At 35.6% G+C, this 21,665-nt stretch overlaps 1 protein-coding gene across 1 annotated transcript in view; it reads left to right on the top strand.

Annotated features, from left to right (window-relative positions):
* EFCAB13 (EF-hand calcium binding domain 13) overlaps nt 1-21,665 on the top strand; it is a 119,316-nt gene that overhangs the window by 61,595 nt on the left and 36,056 nt on the right. Inside the window, exons 14-16 of the mRNA XM_008012299.3 lie at nt 15,095-15,166; nt 19,434-19,571; nt 19,855-19,923. Coding sequence (XP_008010490.3) covers nt 15,095-15,166; nt 19,434-19,571; nt 19,855-19,923 — 279 coding nt within the window. The remainder of the gene's footprint in view (nt 1-15,094; nt 15,167-19,433; nt 19,572-19,854; nt 19,924-21,665) is intronic.

Raw genomic sequence — 21,665 nt, 5'->3', positions numbered from 1 at the left:
ATTCTCAAAATTAGTGGATTGTAGCTTCTTTTTTTTACCCTTGATTGAACTTCACAGAGTTTTGAATCTTATTAATCTTGTAAAAAATTCAACCTTTATCTTGACTGACCCTTTTAAAAATGTATTTCCTCTTTATTATTTTTTGCTTTTATCTTTACTGTAATGTCTACACTTGATCTTAGCCAAAAGGCTGATAAGTGATTACTATATGCTAACTTATTACAATTCTTTTATTTCTAATTTTTATGGATACATAATTATTATACACATTTATGGGGTATGTGTAACATTTTGATAAATATATACAATATATAATGATCAAATCAGGATAGTTGGGTTATCTGTCACCTCAAGCATTATCAGTTCTTTGTATTAGAAACATTCCAATTTCACTCTTTTAGTTATTTTGAAATGTAAAGTAAATTATTAACTATAGTCACTGTATTGTGCTACTGAACACCAGATCTTATTCCTTCTAACTGTATTTTGTACCCATTAACCAACCGCTTTTTTATCTCCTTCCCACTATATCCTAACATCTATTTTTTCTTTGTTTTTTTTTTTTCTTTAACTCTTTTTTTTTCCTTTTTTCAGTCAACTTCCCTAGAGTGAATATATCTCGATTTCTAGTGATGAATATTTAGCTCAATTATTTTAAGGATTTTTTTTGTTTGTAATACATACCTCACAGCAAAATTTCCTCAAAACATTCATTTAACTACATCCTACAAGTTTTGATGTATAGTATTTTAATTATTGTTCAGGTCAAAATTTTTCTGATTTCTGTTGTCATTTCTTCTTCAACTCATGATTATAGAAGTATGTTTCTTAATTTCCAAAAATTTGAGGTTTTATAATCATTACATCATTAATTTCTAGTTTAATTGCATTGTGGTCAATGAACATACTCTGATTTTAGTCTTTTGAAGTTTGTTGAGAGTTGATTTATTGACTATGATAATTTTGGTAAATATATTATGTGATTGAGAAGAATGTATAGTCTGCAGTTGGGTTGGGTAGGAGTGTTCTATATATTAGATCAGATTTATTGTCAAATTCAAATTTTTTCATATTCTTACTGATGTTTTATTTATTTGTTTAATAGTTACTGAAACAGTTGTTCTAAAATCTTCTACAATTTTATACAATGATTATGTATTTGTCTACTTCTCCTTTTAATTCTGTCAGTGTTTGCTGTCTATAGTTTTTAGCCCATGTTGTTAACATGCTGATTTACAATTAAGGCTGGGCATTGTGATTCATGCCTGTAATCCCAGCACTTTGGAAGGCTGAGGCAGGTGGATCACTTGAGCTCAGGAGTTCGAGACCAGCCTGGGCAAGATGGTGAAACCCTGTCTTTACAAAAAGTACAAAAATTAGCTAGGTGTGGGCTGGGTGCGGTGGCTCACACCTGTAATCCCAGCACTTTGGGAGGCCGAAGTGGGTGGATCACGAGGTCAGGAGATCAAGACCATCCTGGGTAACACAGTGAAACCCTGCCTCTACTAAAAATACTAAAAATTAGCCAGGCGTGGTGGCGGGCGCCTGTAGTCCCAGCTACTTGGGAGGCTGAGGCAGGAGAATGGTATGAACCTGGGAGGCGGAGCTTGCAGTGAACTGAGATCGCACCAGTGCATTCCAGCCTGGGCGACAGAGTGAGAATCCATCTCAAAAATAAAAAATAAATAAATAAATTAGCTTGGTGTGATAGCATGAGCCTGTAGTCTCAACTACTTGGGAGGTTGAGGCAAGAATTCTTGAGCCCAGGAGGTTTAGGCTGCAGTAAGCTGTATTTGTACCACTTCATTCCAGCCTGGGTAACAAAGTGAGACCCTGTCTCAAAAAAACTGATATATCATCCAAATTAATAGAACATTTCATTATAAAGTATTCATATTTGTTTTTAATGATGCCTTTTATCTTAACATCTACCTTGATATTAGTATAGCAACATTGGCTATTTTTTCTTGTAGGGATAACGTATCTTTTTTGTCATTTTACTTTCATTCTTTCTGTATCCTTATATTTTAGATATATCTCATGAATAGTATATGGCTTTGCCAGCCTGTTAGTGTCTTAAAAATTGTTTTATTTGAAATGTTTACATTTACACAAGAGTTTTAAAGATAGTACAGAGTTCCTGTGTACCCTACCCAGCTTCCCCTAATGTTAGCATCATACATAACCATGTAACATTTATTAAAACAAAGATATTAATATTGGGACAGTACTATTCATTAAACTACAGAATATATTTGGATTTCACTAATTTTCACTAATGTGCTTTAGTGTCTCAGGGTCTAGTCTGGGATACCATGTTGCATTTAGTTGTCATGTCTTGTTAGCCTTCTCTAGTCTATGACAGTTTCTCAGCCTTTCCTTCTATTTAGTGACCATGATACTTTGGAAGAGTATTGGTCAGATATTTTGTATAAAACCTCAGTTTGGGTTTATCTCATGACTAGACTGGGGTTATGGGCTTTTGGGAAGAATACCCCAAAGGTAAAGTGCCCTTTTAATTGCAACATATAATACATTATATTAACATGATTTGTTACTGATGTTATTAACCTTGATCACTTGAAGTGGTGTCTGCTATATTTTTTTGTCATAAAGTTACTGTGTTTCCCTTTTTCACAGTTTTTGTTAGATGCAAGTCACAAAGTTTAGCCCCATGCTCAAGGAGAAGAAAATTAAGCTATTCTTCTGGAGGGAGGAGTATCAAAGAATTTGTGGACATGTGTTAAAATAACCACAGTAATTAATAAATATTTTGGAGGAGATACTTTGAGACTGTGCAAGTATTCTGTTTCTCCTCTAAGTTTCTCCCACTAATTTTAGCATTCATCGGCAAATGAATTGCTAGTCTGTAGCAATTATTACTGTGTTGTTCTAATGTTGATTTTCTACTTCCCTCATTCCTTCTACATTTTAAAATTATTTGAAATTCTTCGGCAGGGACGATTTATTCTTTCACTCCCATTAATTAATTAGTAATATGTCTTTTAATTAAATCATGTAGTTAACTTACCTTGTAGATTACTAAAGTATTTGGGTTTAAATCTACCATTTTACTAGTACTTTCTATTTCAGCCACCTGTTCCATATTTCCTTTTCTCTTTCCTTGTCTTTTGGATTTTTTACTTTAAAAATTACTCAATTTCTTAGACAATAGCAAAACAAATATGACAAAAATGATATAAAATCCTTTTGGGTGTGATAAGTGTGTTCCTTATTTTATTGTGATTATTGTTTATTTGTGTTTACAAATATCAAAACTTTGTCAAATATCACAGAAATTGCTGTCTGGTGTGATCCAGAGCAATCAGACAAGAGAAAGAAGTAAATGGCATCCAAATCAGTAAAGAGAAAGGCAAGCTGTCACTTTTCATTGATGATATGATCATATACCCTGAAAACCGTCAAGCTTCGTCCAAAATGCTCCTATATCTGATAAATGAATTCAGTAAAGTTTCAGGATACAAAATCAGTGTACACAAATTAGTAGCACTGCTATACACCAACAATGACCAAGCTGAGAATCAAATCAAGAACTCAATCCCCTTCATAACAGCTACAAAAATAATAATAATAATAAATACTTAGGAATATACTGAACTAAGGAGGTGAAAGACCTCTACAAGGAAAACTACAAAACACTGCTAAAAGAGATCATCAATGACACAAATGGTCATGGATGTGTGGAATCAGTGTTGTGAAAATTACAATACTGCCAAAAACAATCTACAGATTCAATGCAATTCCCATCAAAGTACCATGATCATTCTTCACATAACTAGAAAAATGTCCTGAAATTCATAGGGAACTAAAAAATAGCCTGCATGGCCAAAGAAAGACTAAACAAAAAGAACAAATCTGGAGCATCACATTACCTGACTTCAAACTATACTGCAAGGCAACATTTATCAAAACAGCATGGTACAGGTATAAAAATAGGCATGTAGACCAATGGCACAGAATAGGGAACCCAGAATTAAAGCCAAATACAGCCAACTGATCTTTGACAAAACAAACAAAAACATGAAGTAGAGAAAGGACACCCTATTCAACAAATGGTGTGGGGATAATTGGCAAATCACTTGTAGAAAGATGAAACTGTATCCTCATCACTCATCTTATGCAAAATCAGCTCAAGATGGATCAAAGACTGAAATCTAAGATTTGAAACCATAAAAATTATAGAATATAACATTAGAAAAACTCTTCTAGACATTGGCTTAGGCAAAGAGTTCATGACCAAGAACCCAAAAGCAAATGCAACCAAAACAAAAATAAATAGATGGGACTTAATTAAACTAAAAAGTTTCTGCAAAGCATAAGAAATAATCAGCAAACAGACAACCCACAGTATGAGAGAAAATATTCACAAACTCTGACAAAGGACTAATATCAAGAATCTACAAAGAACTCAAGTCAGCAAGAAAAAAACAAAACCATCAAAAAGTGGGCAAAGGACATGAATAGACAGTTCTCCAAAGAAGAAATACATGGCCAACAAACATATGAAAAAAATGCACAACATCACTATTTGTCAGGGAAATGCAAATTAAAACCGCAATAAGATACCACCTTACTCCTACAAGAATGGCCATAATTAAAAAATTAAAAAATAATAGATGTTGGCATGGATGTGGTGAAAAGGGAACACTTTTACACTGCTGGTGGGAGTGTAAACTAATAAAACTACTATGGAAAACAACATGGAGATTCCTTAAAATCTAAAAGTAGGTCTTTTGACTCCTTGGTTCAGTATATTCCTAAGGTTTTTTTTTTTTTTTTTTTTTTTTTTTTGCAGCTATTGTAAAAGGGGTTGAGTTCTTGATTTGATTCTCCACTTGGTCACTGTTGGTGTATAGAAGAACTACTGATTTGTGTGCAGTAATCTTGTGTCTGGACGCTTTGCTGAATTATTTTATCAGTTCTAGGAGCCTTCAGGAGGAGTCCTTAGGGTTTTTGAGGTAAATAATCATATCATCTGCAAATAGTGACAGTTTGACTTCCTCTTTACCAGTTTGGATGCCTTTCTTTCTCTTGCCTTATTACTCTGGCTAGGACTTCCAGTACTATGTTGAAGAGGAGTGGTGAGAGTGGGCATCCTTGTCTTGTTCCAGTTCTCAGAGGGAATGCTTTCAACTTTTTGCCATTCAGTATTATGTTGGCTGTGGGTTTGTCATAGATGGCTTTTATTACAATAAGGTATGTCCCTCATATGCCTATTTTGCTGAGGGTTTTAATCATAAAGAGATGCTAGATTTGTCAAATGTTTTTTCTGCATGGTCATGTTATTTTTGTTTTTAATTCTCTTTATGTGGTGTATCACATTTATTGACTTGTGTATGTTAAACTATCCCTGCATCCGTGGTATGAAGCCCACTTAATCATGGTGGATTATCTTTTTGATATGTTGTTGGATTCTGTTAGCTAGTATTTTGTTAAGGATTTTAGCATCTATGTTGATCGAGGATATCAGTTTGTAGTTTTCTTTTTCAGTTATGTCCTGTCTTGGTTTTGGTATTAGAGTGATACTAGCTTCATAGAATGAATTAGGGAGGGTTCCTTCTTTCTCTGTCTTGTGGAATAGTGTCAAAAGGATTGGTATCAATTCTTCTTTGAATGGCTACTGCTGTGAATCCCTCTGGTCCTGGACTTTTTTTTGTTGGTAATTTTTAATTACCATTTCAATCTTGCTGCTTGTTATTGGTCTGTTCAGGATACCTAATTATTCCTGATTTAAGCTAGGAGAGTTGTATTTTTCCAGGAATTTATCCATGTCTTCTAGGTTTTCTGATTTATGTGCACAAGGGTGTTCATAGTAGCCTTGAATGATCTTTTGTATTTCAGTGGTGTCAGTTGTAATATCTCCTGTTTTGTTTCTTAGTGGTGTTATTTGGATTTTCTCTCTTCTTGTTTTGGTTAATCTCACCAGTGGTTTATCAATTTTATTTCTCTTTTTAAAGAATCAGCTTTTTGTTTCATTTATCTTTTATATATTTTTTTGTTTCCATTTCATTTAGCTCTGGTCTGATCTTGGTTATTTCCTTTCTTCTGCTGGGTTTGGGTTTGGTTTGTTCTTGCTTCTCTAGTTCCTCGAGGTGTGACCTTAGAGTGTCAGTTTGTGCTCTTTCAGTCTTTTTGATGTAGGCATTTAAGGCTATGAACTTTCCTCTTAGCACTGCCTTTGCTGTATCCCAGTGGTTTTGATAAGTTGTGTCATTATGGTCATTCAGTTCAAAGAATTTTAAAATTTCCATCTTGATTTCATTTTTGACCCAAGGTTCATTCAGGAGCAGGTTATTTAAATTTTCATGTATTTGCATGGTTTTGAAGGTCCCTTTTGGAGTTGATTTCCAGTTTTATTCCATTGTGGTGAGAGAGAGTGCTTGATTTAATTTCAATTTTCTTAAATTTATTGAAGCTCGCTTTATGGCCTATCATATTGTCTATCTTGGAGAAAGTTCCATGCGCTGTGAATAGAACATGTCTTCTGCAGTTGTTGGATGAAATGTTCTGCATACATCTGTTAAATCCATTTGATCCAAGGTATAGTTTAAGTCCATTGTTTCTTTGTTGACTTTTTGTCTTGATGAACTGTCTAGTGTTGTCAGTGGAGTATTGAAGTCCCCCACTGTTATTGTGTTGCTCTCTACCTCATTTCTTAGGTCTATTAGTAATTGTTTTGTAAACTACATATATGTGTAGAATTGTGATATTTTCCTGTTGGACAAGGCCTTTACCATTACGTAATGTCCTTTTTTGTCTCTTTTAACTGCTGTTGCTTTAAAGTTTGCTTTGTCTGATATAAGAATAGCTACCTCTGCTCACTTTTGGTGTCCATTTGCATGAAATGCCTTTTTCCACCCCTTTACTTTAAGTTTATTTGAGTCCTTATGTGCTAGGTGAGTCTTCTGAAGGCAGCAGATGGTTCATTGGTGAGTTCGTACCCATTCTGCGGTTCTGTATCTTTTAAGTGGAGCATTTAGGCCTTTGACATTCAATGTTAGTATTGAAATGTGAGGAACGGTTGCATTCATCATGTTCTTTGTTGTCTGTGTACTTGGGTTTTTTTGTTTTTTGTTTTTGCTTTTCTCATATTTTTGTTTCATAGGTCCTGTGTAATTTGTGCTCAAAGACATTCTGTTTTGATGTGTTTCCAGGATTTGTTTCAAGATTTAGAGCTCCTTTTAGCAGTTTTTGTAGTGGTAATGGCAAATTCTCTTAGCATTCATTTGTCTGAAAAAGACTGTATCTTTCCTTCATATATGATGCTTGGTTTTACTGGATATAAAATTCTTGGCTGATAATTGTTTTGTTTGAGGAGGCTGAAGATAGAGCCCTAATCCCTTCTACCTTGTAGGGTTTCTGCTGAGAAATCTGCTGCTAATTTGATAGGTTTTCCTTTACAGGTTACCTGGTGCTTCTGTCTCACAGCTCTTAAGAGTCTTTCCTTCGTCTTAACTTTGGATAACCTGATGACAATGTGCCTAGGTGAAGATTGTTTTGCTATGAATTTCCCAGGTGTTCTTTGTGCCTCTTGTATTTGGATATCTAGGCCTCTAGCAAGGCCAGGGAAGTTTTCCTCGATTATTCACCCAAATATGTTTTCCAGGCTTTTAGAATTCTCTTCTTCCTCAGGTACACTGATTATTCTTAGATTTGGTTGTTTAACATAATCACAGACTTCTTGGAGGCTTTCTTCATATTTTCTTTTTTTTTTTTTTAATTTATTTATTATTATTAAACTTCAAGTTGTAGGGTACATGTGCACAACGTGCAGGTTTGCTACATATGTATACTTGTGCCATGTTGGTGTGCTGCACCCATCAACTCGTCATTTACATCAGGTATAACTCCCAATGCAATCCCTCCCCCATCCCCCCTCCCCATGATAGGCCCCGGTGTGTGATGTTCCCCTTCCCGAGTCCAAGTGATCTCATTGTTCAGTTCCCGCCTATGAGTGAGAACATGCGGTGTTTGGTTTTCTGTTCTTGTGATAGTTTGCTGAGAATGATGGTTTCCAGCTGCATCCATGTCCCTACAAAGGACACAAACTCATCCTTTTTTATGGCTGCATAGTATTCCATGGTGTATATGTGCCACATTTTCTTAATCCAGTCTGTCACTGATGGACATTTGGGTTGATTCCAAGTCTTTGCTATTGTGAATAGTGCTGCAATAAACATACGTGTGCGTGTGTCTTTATAGCAGCATAATTTATAATCCTTTGGGTATATACCTAGTAATGGGATGGCTGGGTCATATGGTACATCTAGTTCTAGATCCTTGAGGAATCGCCATACTGTTTTCCATAATGGTTGAACTAGTTTACAATCCCACCAACAGTGTAAAAGTGTTCCTATTTCTCCACATCCTCTCCAGCACCTGTTGTTTCCTGACTTTTGAATGATCGCCATTCTAACTGGTGTGAGATGGTATCTCATTGTGGTTTTGATTTTCATTTCTCTGATGGCCAGTGATGATGAGCATTTTTTCATGTGTCTGTTGGCTGTATGAATGTCTTCTTTTGAGAAATGTCTGTTCATATCCTTTGCCCACTTTTTGATGGGGTTGTTTGTTTTTTTCTTGTAAATTTGTTTGAGTTCTTTGTAGGTTCTGGATATCAGCCCTTTGTCAGAGGAGTAGATGCAAAAATTTTCTCCCATTCTGTAGGTTGCCTGTTCACTCTGATGGTAGTTTCTTTTGCTGTGCAGAAGCTCTTTAGTTTAATGAGATCCCATTTGTCAATTTTGGCTTTTGCTGCCGTTGCTTTTGGTGTTTTAGACATGAAGTCTTTGCCCATGCCTATGTCCTGAATGGTACTACCTAGGTTTTCCTCTAGGATTTTTATGGTATTAGGTCTAACATTTAAGTCTCTAATCCATCTTGAATTAATTTTCGTATAAGGAGTAAGGAAAGGATCCAGTTTCAGCTTTCTACTTATGGCTAGCCAATTTTCCCAGCACCATTTATTAAATAGGGAATCCTTTCCCCATTTCTTGTTTCTCTCAGGTTTGTCAAAGATCAGATGGCTGTAGATGTGTGGTATTATTTCTGAGGACTCTGTTCTGTTCCATTGGTCTATATCTCTGTTTTGGTACCAGTACCATGCTGTTTTGGTTACTGTAGCCTTGTAGTATAGTTTGAAGTCAGGTAGCGTGATGCCTCCAGCTTTGTTCTTTTGACTTAGGATTGTCTTGGAGATGCGGGCTCTTTTTTGGTTCCATATGAGCTTTAAAGCAGTTTTTTCCAATTCTGTGAAGAAGCTCATTGGTAGCTTGATGGGGATGGTATTGAATCTATAAATTACCTTGGGCAGTATGGCCATTTTCACGATATTGATTCTTCCTATCCATGAGCATGGTATGTTCTTCCATTTGTTTGTGTCCTCTTTGATTTCACTGAGCAGTGGTTTGTAGTTCTCCTTGAAGAGGTCCTTTACATCCCTTGTAAGTTGGATTCCTAGGTATTTTATTCTCTTTGAAGCAATTGTGAATGGAAGTTCATTCCTGATTTGGCTGTCTGTTTGACTGTCACTGGTGTATAAGAATGCTTGTGATTTTTGCACATTAATTTTGTATCCTGAGACTTTGCTGAAGTTGCTTATCAGCTTAAGGAGATTTTGGGCTGAGACAATGGGGTTTTCTAAATATACAATCATGTCGTCTGCAAACAGGGACAATTTGACTTCTTCTTTTCCTAACTGAATCCCCTTGATTTCTTTCTCTTGCCTGATTGCCCTAGCCAGAACTTCCAACACTATGTTGAATAGGAGTGGTGAGAGAGGGCATCCCTGTCTTGTGCCAGTTTTCAAAGGGAATTTTTCCAGTTTTTGCCCATTCAGTATGATATTGGCTGTGGGTTTGTCATAAATAGCTCTTATTATTTTGAGGTACGTTCCATCAATACCGAATTTATTGAGCGTTTTTAGCATGAAGGGCTGTTGAATTTTGTCAAAAGCCTTTTCTGCATCTATTGAGATAATGATGTGGTTCTTGTCTTTGGTTCTGTTTATATGCTGGATTATGTTTATTGATTTGCGAATGTTGAACCAGCCTTGCATCCCAGGGATGAAGCCCACTTGATCATGGTGGATAAGCTTTTTGATGTGTTGCTGAATCCGGTTTGCCAGTATTTTATTGAGGATTTTTGCATCGATGTTCATCAGGGATATTGGTCTAAAATTCTCTTTTTTTGTTGTGTCTCTGCCAGGCTTTGGTATCAGGATGATGTTGGCCTCATAAAATGAGTTAGGGAGGATTCCCTCTTTTTCTATTGATTGGAATAGTTTCAGAAGGAATGGTACCAGCTCCTCCTTGTACCTCTGGTAGAATTCAGCTGTGAATCCATCTGGTCCTGGACTTTTTTTGGTTGGTAGGCTATTAATTATTGCCTCAATTTCAGATCCTACTATTGGTCTATTCAGGGATTCAACTTCTTCCTGGTTTAGTCTTGGAAGAGTGTAAGTGTCCAGGAAATTATCCATTTCTTCTAGATTTTCCAGTTTATTTGCGTAGAGGTGTTTATAGTATTCTCTGATGGTAGTTTGTATTTCTGTGGGGTCGGTGGTGATATCCCCTTTATCATTTTTAATTGCGTCGATTTGATTCTTCTCTCTTTTCTTCTTTATTAGTCTTGCTAGTGGTCTGTCAATTTTGTTGATCTTTTCAAAAAACCAACTCCTGGATTCATTGATTTTTTGGAGGGTTTTTTGTGTCTCTATCTCCTTCAGTTCTGCTCTGATCTTAGTTATTTCTTGCCTTCTGCTAGCTTTCGAATGTTTTTGCTCTTGCTTCTCTAGTTCTTTTAATTGCGATGTTAGAGTGTCAATTTTAGATCTTTCCTGCTTTCTCTTGTGGGCATTTAGTGCTATAAATTTCCCTCTACACACTGCTTTAAATGTGTCCCAGAGATTCTGGTATGTTGTATCTTTGTTCTCATTGGTTTCAAAGAACATCTTTATTTCTGCCTTCATTTCGTTATATACCCAGTAGTCATTCAGGAGCAGGTTGTTCAGTTTCCATGTAGTTGAGCGGTTTTGATTGAGTTTCTTAGTCCTGAGTTCTAGTTTGATTGCACTGTGGTCTGAGAGACAGTTTGTTATAATTTCTGTTCTTGTACATTTGCTGAGGAGTGCTTTACTTCCAATTACGTGGTCAATTTTGGAGTAAGTACGATGTGGTGCTGAGAAGAATGTATATTCTGTTGATTTGGGGTGGAGAGTTCTATAGATGTCTATTAGGTCTGCTTGCTGCAGAGATGAGTTCAATTCCTGGATATCCTTGTTAACTTTCTGTCTCGTTGATCTGTCTAATGTTGACAGTGGGGTGTTGAAGTCTCCCATTATTATTGTATGGGAGTCTAAGTCTCTTTGTAAGTCTCTAAGGACTTGCTTTATGAATCTGGGTGCTCCTGTATTGGGTGCATATATATTTAGGATAGTTAGCTCTTCCTGTTGAATTGATCCCTTTACCATTATGTAATGGCCTTCTTTGTCTCTTTTGATCTTTGATGGTTTAAAGTCTGTTTTATCAGAGACTAGTATTGCAACCCCCGCTTTTTTGTGTTCTCCATTTGCTTGGTAAATCTTCCTCCATCCCTTTATTTTGAGCCTATGTATGTCTCTGCGTGTGAGATGGGTCTCCTGAATACAGCAGACTGATGGGTCTTGACTCTTTATCCAGTTTGCCAGTCTGTGTCTTTTAATTGGAGCATTTAGTCCATTTACATTTAAGGTTAAGATTGTTATGTGTGAACTTGATCCTGCCATTATGATATTAACTGGTTATTTTGCTCGTTAGTTGATGCAGTTTCTTCCTAGCCTTGATGGTCTTTACATTTTGGCATGTTTTTGCAATGGCTGGTACCGGTTGTTCCTTTCCATGTTTAGTGCTTCCTTCAGGGTCTCTTGTAAGGCAGGCCTAGTGGTGACAAAATCTCTAAGCATTTGCTTATCTGTAAAGGATTTTATTTCTCCTTCACTTATGAAACTTAGTTTGGCTGGATATAAAATTCTGGGTTTAAAATTCTTTTCTTTAAGAATGTTGAATATTGGCCCCCACTCTCTTCTGGCTTGAAGGGTTTCTGCCGAGAGATCTGCTGTTAGTCTGATGGGCTTCCCTTTGTGGGTAACCCGACCTTTCTCTCTGGCTGCCCTTAAGATTTTTTCCTTCATTTCAACTTTGGTGAATCTGGCAATTATGTGTCTTGGAGTTGCTCTTCTCGAGGAGTATCTTTGTGGCGTTCTCTGTATTTCCTGGATTTGAATGTTGGCCTGCCCTACTAGGTTGGGGAAGTTCTCCTGGATGATATCCTGAAGAGTGTTTTCCAACTTGGTTCCATTTTCCCCGTCACTTTCAGGCACCCCAATCAGACGTAGATTTGGTCTTTTTACATAATCCCATACTTCTTGCAGGCTTTGTTCATTTCTTTTTCTTCTTTTTTCTTTTGGTTTCTCTTCTCGCTTCATTTCATTCATTTGATCCTCCATCGCTGACATTCTTTCTTCCAGTTGATCGAGTCGGTTACTGAAGCTTGTGCATTTGTCACGTATTTCTCGTGCCATGGTTTTCATCTCTTTCATTTCGTTTGTGAGCTTCTCTGCATTAATTACTCTAGCCATCAATTCTTCCACTTTTTTTTCAAGATTTTTAGTTTCTTTGCACTGGGTACGTAATTCCTCCTTTAGCTCTGAGAAATTTGATGGACTGAAGCCTTCTTCTCTCATGTCGTCAAAGTCATTCTCCGTCCAGCTTTGATCCGTTGCTGGCGATGAGCTGCGCTCCTTTGCCGGGGGAGATGCGCTCTTATTTTTTGAATTTCCAGCTTTTCTGCCCTGCTTTTTCCCCATCTTTGTGGTTTTATCTGCCTCTGGTCTTTGATGATGGTGATGTACTGATGGGGTTTTGGTGTAGGTGTCCTTCCTGTTTGATAGCTTTCCTTCTAACAGTCAGGATCCTCAGCTGTAGGTTGTAGCTGTAGGAGATTGCTTGAGGTCCACTCCAGACCCTGTTTGCCTGGGTATCAGCAGCAGAGGCTCAGTTGAAAATGCAGAAATCACCGGTCTTCTGTGTCGCTCGCGCTGGGAGTTGGAGACTGGAGCTGTTCCTATTCGGCCATCTTGCTCCGCCCCCTCCATATTTTCTTTCTTTTTTTTTTTTTTTTGTCTTTGTTGGATTGAGTTAATTAGAAGACCTTATCTTCGAACTCTGAATTTCTTTCTTCTACTTGTTCAGTTCTATTACTGAGACTTTCCAGAACATTTTGCATTTCTAAAAGGGTGTCCAAAATTTCCTGAATTTTTGTTGTTTTTTTTTCTTTAAGCTATTTCGTTGACTATTTCTCCCTTCACTTCTTGTATCATATTTTGGATTTCCTTGCATTGGGCTTTGCCTTTCTCTGGTCCCTCCCTGATTAGCTTAATAACTAACTTCCTGAACTCTTTTTCAGGTAAATCAGGGATTTCTTCTTGGTTTGGATCCATTACTGGTGAACTAGTGCAATTTTTCTACCAAGCTTTATGAAATACTATTCACTTTCAGAATCTGTCCTGTACCCAGGTTCTAACACAAATTTTCTGCTTCCCTCATATACCATCTCAAGACTGCTATCTTTGGCCTCCTGTATTTCCAAGCTTCTTTCTTTTATCTCCCCAGAGGTTGAGGCTTTCATCCATCAGCTTTCTGACTTGTTCTCAGTATTTCCCTACTCAGCAAGGGGACTCTCTTCTTAGGGGTGAACTCTCATTGATATTATCCATGTTCTGTATTACAAAGACATTTCTTTATTCTTTCTTCTATGAAATTGTCACTTGACTTTCCTCGTTTTTTTGTTTTTTGTTTTTTTAGATAGATTCTTGCTCTGTCACCCAGGCTGGAGTGCAGTGGCACATTCTCGGCTCACTGCAACCTCCGCCTTGAAGGTGCAAGCAATTCTTCTGCCTCAGCCTCCCGAGTAGCTGGGATTACAGGTTCCTGCCACCACACCTGGCTAATTTTTGTATTTTCAGTAGAGATGGGGTTTCACCATGTTGGCCTGGCTGGTTTGGAACTCCTGACCTTAAGTGATCTGCCCACCTCAGCCTCCCAAAGTGCTGGGATTACAGGCATGAGCCACCATGTCTGGCCTGAGTTTCCTCTTTGGCTTAGGCTCTGAAGCTGACTGCGCTGGTCCTGGATTTTTATTTCCTGACTTATATGCAAATACAAATGTTTAATATTCTGCCTCTTAGTTACACTGTAGGCATGGACTATAGGTTATTTTACTTGCCTTACTTGTTAATTTGCATGGATTTTTGGAGACTATGTGGATAGATTAAATTTAGGTGTCTATTGTCATACTAAAGCAGTGTTTCTAACCTTTATTTCCTCGCTCCCCTAAGAAGCCTTTATAGACATTTTAGTTCCTAATTATCCCCCACCCCCCATGAAAATTTAACACCACAGATATGTCATATATCTGTTTAAGTACTATGGCCACAAACTATTGTAATATCTGATATATTTTTCTCCTAAGAACCAGTTTTACCCCCTTGAGAGCAGTATCACTGTCAATGAGAATGTATGTTCTGAAAGTATCTTGAATTTTATTTTCACTGTTGTACTGCCAAATCCTGCAAGTAGTATTTTACTTATACTTTAACACATGTATGAGTAATATTGGTCTGTAATTTCCCTCCCTCACCTCCTCAGTATTATATTTATTCTGTAGTTTTGTAGGCAAGTAGGAGCTACTGAAGGGTTTTATGCATAGGATTAATCAATTTTTTTTAAAGAGGAATACTTCCCTTTACGTACTATGGAAAATAAATAGAAGATGAGACTGGTGGCATAGGTTTTTAAAGATGCTATTGTAATAACATAGGTATTAGTTAATGCAGCAGGAAATTCAAGAAGTATTTGGAAATAGAATGAGCAGAAATTGATAATCATATGCATGCAATAGGTAAGGGAGAAGAAATAGCCCAGCCTTACTCTCAAGCTTTTAACTTTTGTTATAATTTGACTATTAGCTTCAACTATATTATTTAATTCTGAAACAGTAATTCTTTCATTTAATTAAATTATGCTTTGCCTTACAGAAAGTGGCAAGGTTACCATTCAAGAATTTATGACTAAATTCTCCGATATATTGACAATTCCTAAACCTGCAGGTAAGTTTTATTTAATATGTAATTATTCCCCAGATCTAGAAAGGCAAGCAGTGGTTTACATGTTAAAAACAATACAGGATTCAATAGTTAAAGCACAGGTAAGTAAGAAGCAATACAGTATGTATATGAAACAACACAAGATTAGATTACATAACTTCTGTTTGAATTCTAAGGCAAATATTGCTAAACTTAACCCAAACTCAAAATTTTAGGGAGCCTTACTTGGTAGTGCTAGAAAATTATTAGATTATGTATTATTCTTTGAGGTTATTCAGTATGCATATTTGACTTCTGAAATTATTAGAAAATAATTTTTAAAACTTTTGACAAATCCAGTAGAATTTTTATCACTATCTGTTATGTTCTTACATATCTTCAGCAACTCTCTTGATCTCATTTTTTAAACATCCATGCTTTTTGAGGTGTAATATACATATAGCAAAATTCACCCTTTTTAGGCATACAGTTCTTTGGATTCTTAAAAATAATATAATGTAACCCTTACTATATACAACATATAGACTATTTTACCCCCAGAAGTCTCTTATGCCCTTTTGATAATCCATTTCTTCCTCTACCCTGAGCCCCTGGCAACTACTGATTAATTCTTTGTCCCTATAGTTTTGCCTTTTGTGGAATATCATGTAAATGATTAAATATGAAGTGGTTTGAGTTGGGCAGTCATTGCATACATATACCTTAAATGTATATGTATGTATACATTCAAATGAGAGTATAAACAAAGTATATACTCTCATTTGTACTCTCATTTATACTACCAACTCTTCCTAGAAAAAATGGATTCTGATTGATTCTGGTTGCACTATTACAAATTTCAAATAAAGCTTTATTTGAGTACCCCCAAAGCTGAAGTACTGATCCCTTTGGCGGTTTGTTTCCCACTAAGTTGTGTGTGTGTGTGTGTGTGTGTGTGTGTGTGTGTGTGTAACCAACATTTTGTTGAACCAACAATGTACCATTAGTAAAGCTGCTATGCAAAATTATCCCTTAGGTCTGTTCTAAACTTACAGTTTAACTGATTTTTTTGTCCTCACCTAAGGTTATTCAGTGCATATATGGGAAGAAAATACTAGGACATTAAATCAAGATGGTTACTTTTGCTATTTTGCTGAAGATTCATCATAAATATAAATCAAGAAGTTAATCTACATGTTAGAAGTGTTTTTAAAAAATTTTTAAATTGACATATAATTGTACATATTTATGGGGTACAATGTGCTATTTCATTTATACATTGTATAATAATCAAATCAGTGTAATTAGCAACCCATTGTGAACCCCAAATATCAGAAACAGGATTCAATTAATTTAGAAAGTTTATTTTTGCTAAGGTTAAGGGCATGCCCATGACACAGACTCAAGAGGTCCTGACATATGTGCCCAAGGTGGTTGGGGCACAGCTTGGTTTTATACATTTTAGGGAGACATGAAATATCAATCAATACATGTAAGATGTACATTGGTTTGGTCCAGAAGGGCAGGGGGAAGACAACTTGAAGTGGGGAATTTCCTTATGGGCAAATTGTGAGGGAGTTATGTAGCTGCTGCTGCTGCTTTTTTTTAAATCTCTGTTGCTATCTCCTTTAGGAATAGAATGGGAGGCAGGTTTGCCTGACACAGTTCCCAGCTTGACTTTTCCCTTTGGCTTAGTGATTTTGGGATACCGAGATTTATTTTCCTTTCACACCATCAGCTCAAATGTTTATCATTTCTTTGTAGTGAGAACATTGAATACATTATTAACTATAGTTTAATTCTTAAGTGGATAAATACAAATTGTATGTACTATGTATTGCATTATTCAAAATATGTACATAAATTGTGGAATGGCTAAATTGAACTAATTAACATGTTTTACCTCATATACCTATTTTTGTGATGAGAACACTTAAAATCTTTTAGCAATTTTCAAAAATATTTTATGTTATTATTAACTGTAGTCACCATGTTATATGACAGAGCTCTTAACCTTATTGATTTTCTAATATTTTGTTAAAGATTTTTGAGTATATGTTTATGAGGGATATTGGTCTATAGTTTTTTTTTAGTGTCTTTTCCAGATTTTTTTGTTAGTGTTATACTGGCTTTATAAAATGAGTTAGGAAGTCTTCCCTCCCTCTTTTATTTCTGGTAGAGTTTGTGCGTTAGTCTGCTCTAATGCTGCTAATAAAGAAATACCTGAGACTGGGTAACTTATAAAAGAAAGAGGTTTAACTGAGTCACAGTTCCACGTGGCTGGGGAGGCCTCACAATCATGGTGGAAGGCGAATGAGGAGCAAAGTTGCCTCTTATATAGCAGCAGGCAAGAGAGCTTGTGCAGGGGAACTCCCGTTTATAAAGCCATCAGATCTCATGAGACTTATTCACTTATGGGGACACTGCCCCCATGATTTGATTATCTCCACCGGGCCCCGCCCTTGGCACGTGAGGATTATTACAATTCAAAGTGAGATTTGGGTGGGGACACAGCCAAACCATATCAGTTTATGATTATGATTAGGATTATTGTTTTCATTAAATGTTTGGTAGAATTCACCGTCTATTCCTGAAAATTTAAAATATTGAGCTCTATTTATTCAATGGATATAAAGCTGTTTAGAGCCTCCCTGTTCTAAATCTTTCTGTAGTTGTCAATATATCTTTCTGTAAGTATCATAAAGAAGAAATGTACTTCCTATAAGTGGAACTGTGTCTTGTCAAAATTTGTTTATTTTATGTAATTTGTCAGGTTTATTGTCATAAAGTTGTTCATAATATCCCTTTATTATCCTTTTAATGTCTATAGTATGATGTCTTATTTTTCATTCCTGATGTTTGTAATTTCTGTTTTCTCTTTTTTGTTTGTAACCAGTATTGCTAGGGGGTTATTAAATTTATTAATAATTTTACACAAATGGTGATTTTGTTAATTTTTGTTAATTTTTCTCTTTTGTTTTTCTTTTTCATTGGTTTATATTTTTATTTTTACTATCATTTGGTCTTTGCTTACTTTGGGCTTCGTTTACCCTTCTTTGCTAGCTTGCTAAGATAGACGCTTAGATAACTGATTTTTATTCTTTTCTAACATTTAAAACTGCAAATTTTCCCCTAATATATCTTTCATTGCATCACACAAATGTTGTTATGTTGTGCTTTGTCATTTACTAAAATATTTTCTAATTTACCTAATAATTTTTTCTTTGAAGTATAGGTTATTTAGAAATGTAGTCTTTAATTTCCAAATATTGGGACATTTTCTAGATATCTTAATTATTATTGATTTCTACTTTATTTATTTGTTTTAGGGAAAGGGTCTTGCTTGTTGCTCAGGCTGGAGTGCAGGTGGCATGATCATGGCTTACTGCAGCCTCCAACTCTTGGGCTCAAGCAACCTCTTGCCTCAGCCTTGCAAGTAACTGGGACTACAGGCATACACCACTATGCTTGGCTAATTTTAAACATTTTTTCTCTAGAGATGGGGTCTCATTTTGTGTTCCAGGCTGGTCTTGAGCTCCTGGGCTCAAGCATTTCTCCTGCCTTGGCTTCCCCAAGTGTTGGGATTATAGGTGTGAGCCACTGTGCCAAGACTGATTTCCAATTTAATACATTTGGCCAGAGAATACATTTTACATGATTTAAATTCTTAAATTAATTAAGATTTATTTATAGCCCTGGTTATGGTCTATCTAAGTGAATGTTCCGTGTGTACCTGAAAGAATGTGCATTCTGCACTTGTTAGGTCACATTCTGTAAATATCAGTTAGGTTACAATGTTTGCTAAATTGGTCTGGTCTTCTAATTCTTGCTGTTTTTTTATTCTACTTGCTCAATTAGTTACTGATAGCAAGGTGTTAAAATCCCCAGTTCTCACTGTAGAATCATTTATTCCTCCCTTTAATTTTGTCAGTTTTTGCTTTATTTACTTTGAAGGCTTTGTTCAGTGTATACAAATGTGGTATTGTTACAAAATTTGTGTATATGACCTTATGAAATGTATTTTGTCTATTGCTCTTTTTTATCTTATTTTTATTGCTGTCTTCCTTTCCCCAAATTTTTTTCACTTACATTTGTATTTTTTTGGTATCTATTTCTTGTCAGTTAACTTATTTTGGCAACAGAGAAGGATATAAATAAATGCAAATAAATAATACTGTCATTTTTCTTAAGTGTAATTTCATATGTTGGGAAATTTTAACCACCTATCTTTAAAATGTAAAGGAGAAGCATGAAACTTTCTTTCTAACTGAAAGTGATTATCTCTCCCCAGAAGATAAATTTTACAACAACAACATTCACAAAAATGATGTTACAACCATTTCTGGTCTCCAGAAAAATTTAAATGCCATGGGAATCTATCTGACAGATGATAAAATACAGAAAACTTTGGATAATACTAATCCTAATGGTGAGTAATTATTTCACTTTAAATTAACAAAGTTGGAGTATATTAGAAGAAACTTAATGCCCAAGGAAATTATCTATCTTTTAATTGATGAGTTTGTATTGAAGGAACTTATTTTCAAAGGTATATGTCTGGCCACTTTTATTTTGAATCTGATGTGCATATTGGATACAACACAAGATAATTCATTCCTCCACGTTATTTTCATGTTTTATAGCTCTGGTTTTATAACATCAAATCCATTTTAACAACAGTATCTAAATTGTTACTTCTTTTCTTTTTAAAGATGAAGTGGTGCATTTTAAGGATTTTATCAGAGAATTGGCCAACACTGATGAATTTATTGAATGCCAAAGTAAGTATGAAATTTGACGGAATGTGAACAGAAACTTCATGTCTCTAGATTGGTATGTGTAGTTGTGTGTGTATACGTGTGTGTGTGTGTGTGTTTAACTTTTTTTTTTTTTTTGAGACACAATTTCACCCAGGCTGGAGTGCAGTGGCATGATCTTGGCTCACTGCAACCTCCACCTCCTGGGTTCAAACAGTTTTCCTGCCTCAGCCTCCCAAGTAGCCAGGATTACAGGTGTGTACCTGGCTAGTTTTTTGTTTTTTAGTAGAGATGGGATTTCACCACATTGGTCAGGCTGGTCTCAAACTCCTGGCCTCAAGTGATCTGCCTGCCTCTGCCTCCCAAAGTGCTGGGATTACAGGCATTAGCCACCATGCTTGGCCATGTATTTAACTTTTAATAAAACTCTGCCAAGGCCCCTTTTGCATTTTGTCATTTAAACAGTATAGAAATGTATATATTTAAAACCCTAGGTTTTCAGTTTGTGGATACATATTTTTCATAATATCATTAATTACTTAAAAAATTATCTGTGTTTCTTTCTCACTTTTCCTGGATTCTGTTAAGTTGCATTTTTTTCTTTATCAGTTTTGTCCGAGGTTTATCTATCTTATGAAAGTAATCTTGTTTTGGTTTCTTTAATCACCTCTGGTGTCATTTTCTTTTATCTTTCTTCTTTATTTCTTCTTATATATTTGGGCTTACTCCTTTGCTCTTTGTCAAAAACTTTAGCTAAGTGATTAACTCAGCTTTTTAAAGTCTATTTTGAAATTTCAGCACAATGAGACATTAAAACAACCTTGGAACACAAACATTGAAATTGTGAATTGAAATATTAAGACTGGCATTTTGAATGGGTCTTAAGTGTATTATCTCTAAATTAGTCTTTAATTTGAATGCAGTTTCAATCAATATTCCGGGAAAATTTTGGTGGGAACAAAATTTTAGATACATTGTAGATGTATTTACTTTGAGAAAATAATTCTGATATTTATTTGAAAGACAGACTCTTTGAAAAGCAATAACGATGGGGAAGTTGCCTTGCCACACCAGATAGAAGGACATATTATAATGCTTTTGTAGCAGTGTTACTAACAGACCAATGCATCACAATATAGTATCTGCAGAGACTCATGTATGTGAGAACTTGGCATATGATAGAGATATCATCAATTGATGGGGGAATAGATGTGTTATTTAATACCTTATTTGGGAAATTGCCACACTTTGTGGAGGAAGATAAAATTGAATTCATACTTTATGCCATACACAAAAATAATCTTCAAATAAATTAAATAGATGTTAACGTGAATCTGAAAGTAAAACTACAAAACTGGTGGAGGAAATTATTGGAGAAAATATTGTGCCTTGTGGTTGCAAAGGATTTCTTAAATGGGACTTCTAAAATCACAATCATAGGGTAGAAAAAGATTTGATTATATTAAAATTAAAGATTTCTGTTTAATGAAGGACTCTAAAGAAATGACCGGATATGTAACAGACTGGAAGAAGATAATTGCAACTTTTAGAGCTAACAAAAGATTAATATTTAAAATATATATAAAGAAATTCTACAAATAAGCAATAGATAAATAAAAACTCATTGGAAAAATGAGTTAAGGATATAAGAAGGCAGTATACAAAAGGAGAAACACAAATGGCTCATATGTATGTGAAGAGAGCATTAGGAATACTCCTGAAAACAGTATTGCCACTCAGAATAGCAGTCTAGCAGTACTTAGCGA

The sequence above is a fragment of the Chlorocebus sabaeus genome, chromosome 16 (assembly GCF_047675955.1).
Source record: "Chlorocebus sabaeus isolate Y175 chromosome 16, mChlSab1.0.hap1, whole genome shotgun sequence".
Classification (NCBI taxonomy): Eukaryota; Metazoa; Chordata; class Mammalia; order Primates; family Cercopithecidae; genus Chlorocebus; species Chlorocebus sabaeus.
The sequence above is the reverse complement of the archived record's forward strand: the minus strand, read 5'-3'. Positions and strand labels throughout refer to the sequence as shown.